This window comes from Hipposideros armiger, unplaced genomic scaffold (genome assembly GCF_001890085.2).
Source record: "Hipposideros armiger isolate ML-2016 unplaced genomic scaffold, ASM189008v1 scaffold_433, whole genome shotgun sequence".
In the NCBI taxonomy this organism is placed as follows: domain Eukaryota; kingdom Metazoa; phylum Chordata; class Mammalia; order Chiroptera; family Hipposideridae; genus Hipposideros; species Hipposideros armiger.
In genome coordinates this window covers 1,195,540-1,205,526 of record NW_017731783.1, presented here as the reverse complement: position 1 = coordinate 1,205,526, position 9,987 = coordinate 1,195,540, and the positions used below count along the sequence as shown (strand labels likewise).

Here is a 9,987-nt window from a genome sequence, read left to right as displayed (position 1 = left end):
CAGCCTACGCCGTCACCAGCGACTCACGGCAGCCCAGCTTCAGGTTGAGCTGTTGTTCAGCATCTTAGCTGTAGAGGGCAGTGTCACTGGCATCCCAAGCCAGTTCTTAACTATCGCGCCACTCGGCCGGCCCCGATATCAGTAGTTTTAATCAAATGTCTTTGGTTTCTTTGCAGATCTTCTTCAACAGTATCGTAGTGCTCTGGAAAAGTTGAACAGACTGACTAAGGACCTTAACAATCAAGTAGAGTACCTTCAGTCTCCTGAAATGAAGAAGAAAAAACAAGAACTTGATGAACGAGAGAAAAATCTGAAACTAATAGAGCAAAAACTAGGTATGTGCTTACTTTTTGTTAATGTCTACATTCTCTGCATGAAGGTAAATATTTATGATTAAAGAGGTTCAACTACAAGAAGAAAGAATGTGAATAATCCAGAACTTAAATCAACAGATACTCTCGGCCTTTTAGTCATCTGATAAATGGTTATAAACTGTTCTCTCAGCAGGAGTATTAAGACTCATTCAGTATTATTTATTAATTCTATTTCTTTTTAAAGATTTTTATTGGGGAATTGGGGAGGTAACAGTGTTGGGGAATTGGGGAAGGGGAACAGCCAAGTTGTTGTCCTTCAGTCTTAGTTGTGGAGGGCACAACCTCAGCTCTAAGTCCAGTAGCCGCTTTCAGTCTAGTTCTGGGGGTTGGTGGGGGAGGCGTAGTCCACCATCCCATATGGGAGTCAAACTGGCAACCTTGTTGCACACTGAGCCATCCAGCCGCCACCACCCATTGGCAGCTCACGGCTGCACAGCTCAAGGTGCCGTGTTCAATGTTAGCTGCGGGGGGCGCAGCCCACCATCCATACGAGGTGTCCAACCGACAACCTTGCTGCTAAGACACACGCTCTCACCAGCTCAGTGGCAGCTCAGCTCAGGTGCAGCTCACTGGCCTATATGGGAATTGAACCAGTGACCCTGTTGCTCAGAGCTCACAATCTTGACCAACTGAGCCACTCGGCTGGCCCAGTTAATTCTGTTTCTGTAAATTAAGATATATTTGCTTTTCTTACTGATAATAATTCCAGTCTTTTAAAATTTAATTTTCTATCTTTACAGGTATGACTCCCACACATAAGTGTAATGATTCATTGCGTCATCCAACAAAGGTTGAAATGACAGATTGTCCAATTCCTCCTAAAAGAATGAGGAGAGAAGCTACAAGACAAAATAGGTGAGTCTATTTATGACCTGAGCGTTATTGGTTAGTTTATCAAAGCTCCTGGCTCATCATACTTTAAAAAAATAGCATGAGTTTCTTTCTAATGTCCCCCTTGACCCAGAATGTTGTTGTTTTTTTAATTTAAGTGATGGATAATGAAGGAAGACATAATCATTATATTCTAGTATACTAAATAATTTTTGGTAATTATTTGGAAACATTAATAGTTTATTTTTGTGTTACATTAAAAGTTAATGTTTAGATTGAAATTGCTTTTCTGTTGTGTGGCTTATCTTTCAAATACACTGCATTCTGCTTCATAGGATCAGCAACTTAGTAAGTATAGAATATGCAAAACCAATGTTTGGTTTACCATGGTGAGATAGCTCACCAAAAAAGCAACAAAGCTCTTTGTTGCTTCAATGGTAAGAAAACTCTCATTTTTAGATTAGATATTAGGAAGGCCATTGCACAGAAGGATGCCATGGTACTAAGGGTTCTTGTACATTATTTCAAAAGGTTTAGGGCCAGCCAAGTGGCGCGATAGTTAAGAACTGGCTTGGGATGCCAGAGGGCCCTGGTTCAGATCCCACATATGAGGGCCAGTGACACTGCCCTCTACAGCTAAGATGCTGAACAACAGCTCCACCTGGAGCTGGGCTGCCATGAGGCGACGGCATAGGCTGCAGCCCCTGTGACAGTGGGTTGCCATGGACTACCGTGTGTAGCCAGCAGCCAGCATGAGCGGCCAGCAGCTGCCGTGAGCGGCCGTGCAGAAGCCGGCGACTGATGTGCCTCACCTGGGAAGAGTGCAATGATGGTGCCAACTTGGGCCAGTGAAGCAACGTCCTCCACAACTAGACTGTAGAACAAAACGACAGCAACTTGTCCGTTCCCCTTCCCCAATTCCCCAGCGCTGTTCCCATCCCCCCAATCCAATTCCCCAATAAAAAAAATCTTTTAAAAAAAATGGTTTAAATATAGACTCTGCCCGTTTAAGTATCTCACATTGACCTTAGGAGAGTTCCTTTCAGACTGTGATGTTTGGAATTGATATATTCCGTACCCTATCCATCTATATACTCTGCATTTATGCAGTAACTGTTTGCTCATTTTGTGCTATATGTTGCTGGGTGAGTAAAAAGTAGGATGGTTCTTGCCCCCCTGGCACTCTACAATCCTGTGCAGAAAGACAAATAAAAAAGGAAACATTTTTCTGTATATAAACATGTAGAATAATGTTAATTTCTATGAAAGAAAAAAAGGATGAAATGATATAAAATAATGGGGAAACTATATTGGTTGTCCAGAAAGATGCATTTTAGCAGAGAAGTGAAGGACGAGAAGAAGCCAGCCATATTGGGATTGGTTTCAGTTTAAAGCTCTGAGAAAATAACAAGTGTGGCATGTTTGAGGACCTGGAGAAGAGGCTTGTGTGGCTAAAGCATGGTGAGCAAGAGGGAGAGGGTCCCAAGATGTGATTGGAGAAGTAGGTGGAAGCCAGATTATGTCCCCTCCCCCTTTAAAATCATGTTCCAAAAAATTGTAGGATAAAATTCTTCATGTTCTAAGTCCATTGATATCTCCTAAGTACTTAACATTAGGTGCTAGCAAGGGGGGAAAGTGTGTTGGACAAGCTGATTTAAAGTAAATTAGGGACAACTACTGAAATAATAAGATTATGAGAATACAGTACTCATCAGTATGAGAGAGGTGTTTCCACACACTGGGCATGTAAATGAGTTGTGTTTATACAGTATATAGAAACTATTAAGCTGACCATTGAAAGTGTATTGGGAAAGTTTAGCATCAGGAAGAGTATTTGCAATGGATTTAAACACATAATTTTAAAATTGAGTTCAAAGTGATGCAAGAAAATCCTTACTGATCATCAATGGCAGTTGCTAGGGCACCAGCTCATTACTGTAAAAATTGATGTATTCATCTAGAAAAGACATGTGTTTTGTCTTTCTTATATGAACTGTCTTTCAGGGCATCCAATAATTGAGAAAATTCTTTATAGAAATTCTTTTTAAAGTTCTTTATATAAGAATAAAATATGAGGCATGATAAAATTACATCATGATTTTTGCACCTCTGATAAAATAATAGATCTGGGCAATAACAATCAATGGATACCCAAGTGATTAAAAAATTGATGAGGAAACTTTAATGGAAAGATCAAATTGACACACCTAAACCCACTAATGAATCTTAGCAACACTAAAAGCAGGACATTTGCTATAATATGATTCAGTAGGAGGCAACCCAAATCTAACGAAGCTTCTAGTCAGCCTTTCTCATCTGGGGGTCTGTAGAAGAATTAAGCCCTGCAGAAAACTAAGTGACTATTTTCCCTAGGATATTATATAGCTGGTAACATTCTAGATGCATGGGAAGGAAATTAAGTCATTGCATATAATGAATTAACATCTATATATTGCATAGATACCTTAGGCATTAGAGCTGAAATCTCTCACAAATTTGAGAAAGGTTCAATTTAACCAAGTGTAGAGGAAATAAGGGGAATTTAGCGATGCGTTAAATGATTCCATCAGGAAAGAATCAGCCAAATCCAGAATCTTAAGAATGGGACTTTGGGGCTGGCCGAGTGGCACGTTGGTTAGGAGTTGGCTTGGGACACCAGCTCTGAGCAGCAGGGCCCCAGTTTGGATCCCACATGAGAGCCAGTGACGCTCTGTCCTGTACAGCTAAGAATGGTGAACAACAGTTCTACCTGGAGCTGGGCTGCCATGAGTTGCTGACAATGGCGTAGGCTGCAGTGGGGCTGGACGGCAGTGGATGTGAGCTTTCGTGAGTGGCCACGTCCAGTGGCCGGCAAGCGACTGCCTCCCCTGGGAAGAGCGCAATGATAATACTGACATGGGCTAGTGAAGAAATGTCCTCCACAACTAGACTGAAGAACAAAAGCACAGCAACTTTTCTGTTCCCCTCCCCTAATTCCCCAATAAAATCTTAAAAAAAAAAAAAGAATGGGACTTTGTACAGGAAAAATGACTGGCTTTGTTAATAAATCAGTGACATAAAAGAGGGATAGGAAAAAGGATAAACTGTTAAAGAATAAAAATGATTGAAAGGTATAACAATCAAATGCAGCGTGTAAACCTTTTTTTGGATCCGGATTTGAATCTTTAAAATGACAACTTTGAAAAAATTTGGAGAAATTTTAATATTATCTGGATATTAGATATATTATATTGTGTATATAACATCATAATACTTACATAAATAAATACATGTATACAGTTAGAAATATGTACTGAGATGACTTGATGTCTGGGATATACTCTAAAATACTGCAGGAGGGGAAAAAACGACTGGATATCAAAATAAGATTGGACCGAATGTTGTAATTGCTGAAGCTTTTTTATGTAGGCTTGCCATAATTTTTAAAGAAATATTTTATTAAAGATGGGGAGGATTTTCCAGTTTTCTAAGAGACCAATGAAGAAATTCCTGCTGAGCAGTTCTAAAGTATATGTAATTGAAGGCTACATACTGTGGCCCAAGACCTTGCAGCTACAACAGCACTACTACAGATGTCACTGATTTGGATCTTGTTAATTAAGATGTTGTAGCAATTCAGAGGTGGCATGGGCTAAAGTTTATTTTTTTGTTTATCATTATGTTGTTAGTAGTATTACCATCATTTACAAAGTCATACATGTTTATAAATCAAATGGTAAAGATTGTGTTGTACTATAATGTGAGCCACACTGCAAATTAAAATTTTCTAGGAGCCATATTAAAAAGTAACAGTGAGATTAATTTTAATAATAGATTTTATTAAATCCACTATATAAAATATTATTGTAACATGTAAACAGCATGAAAAATTATTAATGAGGTATTTTAAATTCTTTTTCTTTCATACAAAGTCATCGAAATTCTGAAGACAGTGAATTGGTATTAGGAATAGCTACGCTGCAAGTGTTCTGGAGCCACACTTGGCTAGTGGACAGCATAGGTGTATAGAAAGAGCGTATGATGATGAACTCTTGTATCCTGTGCATTCTCACCTTAACTCAGTCCTTACAGGCAACCTTTATTTTAACTGTTTAGTTTTATTCTGTTGTTGCCTCCATTTATTATACACACATACACACACACACACAATTATGTCTGTCTGGTTTTATCAGCTTTCAGACAGTACAGCTCACCCAACCCCTTGGTGTGAAGGTATGTCTTGCCTGGCCTACCTAATGACTTTTGGACTGAATTGTTCTGAATTATTTTACAACTTTTTCTCTAGCGTGATTATTTAGTTGTACTCTATCCTGCAGCCACACCAAGTCTTACGTGTGTTTTTCAAAGGTAGAAAGTATACCACATACCCATATTTCCCCATGTATAAGACACACCCTTTTCTGAAAAATTTGGGGTCTAAAAACTGGGTGCATCTTATACAGTGGTTGTAGATTTTTTTTTTACTTGCATTTCCCGCTTTTTTCGCGCTTTTTTTTGTGCTCATACAACCACTGTATAAGACACACCCAGTTTTTAGACCCCAAATTTTTCGAAAAAGCGTGTGTCTTATACATGGGGAAATACGGTACATTATTATGGCTATGTAAATATTTAGTACTAGGCAGAGTGGTGTGCTAGGATTACATTTCCTTCTCTGTAAGGTTCTAGGTCACCAGTCAGTGTTCCAAACATAAGGGTCAAATAAATCTACCATACTGTATCAGTTCTTAAAATCATGTTATGTAAATTTTAATTCAGTTCTTATTCAGACTGTTTCTTAAATGTTAATTTTTCTGGAGTTCCTAATTTCCTTTCTTTTTTATTTCACTAATTATTTTGATCACGTACTCTTCCTCCTGCTCCAGTGACTAGCAACTATGTAGGCCTCTTGGGTCTTTCTTGGCTACTCTCTTGGGTTGAATTCACTGTATCTTGGATTCCTTTGTCTTTCTCCCATAACTTTCTTAGGAAAGGTGTACAATGAAACTTTGAGCCCTTGCATGTCTGCAAATCTCTTCATTCTGCCTTCACATTTGAATGAAGTTTTCTGGGGATAACAGGATAGAAACAAGGCTAGAATATACTAAAGGAGGAGGGACTGGGAAATAGTCTAGAGACAATGGCAGACAGTCTGCCAGATGGAACCCAGAAACAATCGATTCAGAGAAGTCCTGCCCAAGAGAAGAGGGATGAGAACAAACTGGAAAAGATGAGGAAACCACAGCTCGAATATACCAAATTTTCAAAGCAAAATTTTAAAAGCTTTGTTCCCTTGTTTCTGGACATTACAACTTCTACCACCATGAAGTTAGATAACATGACAATTAGTTAATTAAGTGTTGGTATATTGGCTTCAGGTATAGTTGGTGGCATCCTAGAGGCTTGTCTAATGCTGGTATCTAGGGAGCTAGCAACCTGATATTTGGCTCTCCAGCCACACACTTAAAGCCTGCCGGCCCACTGACCCTGCTCTTAAAATTACAATACTTAAAATCTCCTGTCCCACTTAAAATTTCTGCTTAGAGAGGAGACTTGATGGAGAAATAGTTCTGTTTTTGTAACAGGAGAAGAAATCCAGGCCAGCGGCACAATCCTCTTTCCTAAATTTAATTGAACAACCAAGAATCATCATGCACTTGGGGTGGGTGGGGGGGTTGTCATCAACATGTGAGAGAAAATCCAAGATAATTCGCAAAACCAACCCTAGAAGATAATTCAACCAAACTTTTTCAAGTTTATCATTCCTAATTAGATTGCAAAAGTTACTGTGTTGTCGGAAAAGTCATGACGCATTTTTGCAATGAAAAACATAGAAAAAATATGTCATGACTTTTCCGACAACCCAATATATTCATGATACTGAGAGGGTATTAGGAGGAACATACAGACAGTACAAGATTACAGATTACAAATACTATTCCTGAAATAAAAAATTCAAAGGACTAAAATCAAAGAAACTTCCCAAGAAAAGAGAAAAAATATGTGAATACAAAAGAGGAGACTAAGAGAACCAATTCAGACTATGAGGAGTCCTTGAAAGAAGAAAATGGAGAAGAAAAAATATGTGGAAGAGAATTTCCCAGGGTTAATGAAAGGGCCCATTGACTGCCCTGCACAATGACTGACAAAAGAGGCCCCAAGATAATTCATAATAAAATTTTACAATATCAAGGAAAGGTGGAAAAGTGTAAATGTTTTCAGAGATCAAAGAGAGAGAACGGTATTGTCAGTGCAGATTTTGGCACACATAAAACAAACACCAAAAAGTTAGCCATTGTTGTTTAGCTTTGTGTTGTCAGTATTAGAAGTTTTAGGTTGAAAATTTGGTATAGTCTAGCCTATGGCTTCCTCCCCTTTTGCATCCTGTTTATTTGGGAAATTTAAAATCACTTTAAATTTCCATTTAAAATTTAAGTTTCTTAAGTTTCTATTTAAAGTTTAAATTACTGTTTAGTAATTTCCTCATTCCCAATCTCCGTTTACAGTCCATAAATCTTGAACTACTAATTCTCACACTATCTCAAAAACATTCGAGCATTTTAAATTAAAGTATCTTAACAATATTGAAATAATGGTATATTTTATCTACACAGTCAGGATCAAATTTAATATTACGAAATAGCAACATAATGTATGTGTGCGTGTATATTTATGTTTTTGTTTATGTTATAACATATTTATTGTAAGGTTTCATAGAGATTACATAATAATATTTCATCAACTCTAAGATGTCGTTAATTATAAGAAATGCCATTATTTGATGAAACATTAAAGACAAACCACAAATTAACTCATGACATTAAAAGGTGGATTTTACAGACATTAAATGTGGAAAAACATGTAGATCTTAAGATCAACAAAATATGCTTAGCAATACATGATATTATGCAGTAGACTCATTTTCTTCAATAGAGACTACAATTTTCTGATTCATTTTATACTCATAATGATTACAGTTAGCTCTTTATCAAAAATGTGTATTTCCTATTTGGAGATGGAAGTTCAGGGAACTATGATTAGAAATAAAGTACTATTTAGATATATATGAGTAAAAATATCTGCGTAGATATATATATATATACCAAAGTATTCATTATGTTCATCTTCATGTGAATGGAATTACGGATATTTTTAAATGTTTTTCCTTTTGGTTGTCTTTATTTTATAACATTTGTAATAAGCATTATAATTCCTGTTAATTTTTAAAAGGAAAATGGAAAAGGAAGTGAAAATCGCCAGATTTTGGATCTGAGATATACCATTTTAAAGAACTGTGATACAAATTAATTACCCTTTTTTCTACATATGTTTACTGCTTTTATTTTGAGTCTTTCTGTTTTTTTATTGGGAGGGGACATGTGAAAGAAGTGATTATATACAAGAATTTAATTAAATCTGTTTATAGTCAGAATTATCGTAATTAATATAATATAGTTCCATTGGGTATTTCACCGTACTGGTCTGATGAGGGAGTTTGAGAAAGGAAAACTTTGGCACATATATTTTATTATGGTTTTTTTCCCACTCTGACCAGGACTATAACCAAAACCGATGTGTAAAAGGTGACAGAGAAGAGGGGACCATGGGTCTCAGTAAGAATGCCCTCACTTCTGCAGCTCTGTTTCAGAAGACCAAGAAGATGACTGTTAGCAGACTGAATATTTCTGGGGACAGTACAGGGAAGATGGGCATTCATTTCCATGGACAAAATGGGTTTACTGTAATTATTCCAGTCATCATGCCATTTGGTTATCATTATCTTGCAAGTGTGTCAGAGGAAAATGTGCAAATATGGCAGTGACTGTAAAATTGTCACATAGCGTTTATTAATCCTGAAGAAAACTATATGTACTATTTTTCATTATTATTATGGATATGCTAGAACTATTTCTTGGAAACAAACCTCTTTACTACTTTTGTGTGAATTTATTTAACAAAACTGTTTTGTCTGTTGTGTCTAAGGAAAGTTCCAGAGGTTAGGTATTTAATTGTAAATATGTGAGGAAATTCTTAATGAAGAATTCAAAATAAAAGTAGAAAAAGCACAGGTATGTGGGAATTCAAATGTTAAAATACGTGGAAAAATGTTAAATTGATGAGTGAACGAACTTGTGACAGCAGTAGCATTTTAAATTTCTAAAGACTTATACTGTGTATATATAAAATATACAGCAGCATCAATTTTTATAAGTATTGTTTGACTCTATGAATATTAGATTACATAGTCTCAGCCTTAATTCAACATTTACGTTTTTTTGTAATTTTTTAGTACTATTTTTAAAGGGTTAAAGAAGTTGTACACGTCCACATTAATGCAATAAAGGTCTGCTAGAAAGTTGTTTCAAAAACATTTGAATTGTGTATTAATTCAAGCTAACGTGTGTGTGTGTGTGTGTGTGTGTGTGTGTGTGTGTATAAAAATATCTTTGTGTAAGTCCAGTTATTGGTCTGTGAAGTTACTTTGTAAGGAAATAAGTTTTGGGTCCCAGGAAATTTGTGTTTTTTAATCCTTTCTGAATATTACAGATGAGGTTAATAAAGAGGATTGTTTTTTTTTCTATTGAATGGATATGTTTTCTTTTATTTTAATTGAAAGCTACATAAAAGTTACATTGGTAAAAACTATTATGATGTTAGCCTACCTTTATAACTGGAAGTCATTTAACTGTTTTCTTAAAATGACAATAATAAAATTAAAGGAAAGATTCCATTTCTTTTAAGTGAAACTTGTTCTTATTTGATAAATATTAGTGCTAAAAAGAAAAAAGCTCCATCTTTTATA

General features: G+C 36.3%; 1 protein-coding gene across 1 annotated transcript in view; it reads left to right on the top strand.

The window, feature by feature from the left end:
- Positions 1-9,770, top strand: part of SMCHD1 (structural maintenance of chromosomes flexible hinge domain containing 1) — a 143,987-nt gene extending 134,217 nt beyond the window's left edge. Inside the window, exons 46-48 of the mRNA XM_019665107.1 lie at positions 177-335; positions 1,115-1,229; positions 8,740-9,770. Of these exons, the coding sequence (XP_019520652.1) occupies positions 177-335; positions 1,115-1,229; positions 8,740-8,764 (299 nt within the window). The 3' untranslated portion in view covers positions 8,765-9,770. The remainder of the gene's footprint in view (positions 1-176; positions 336-1,114; positions 1,230-8,739) is intronic.
- Positions 9,771-9,987: the final 217 nt, after the last annotated feature.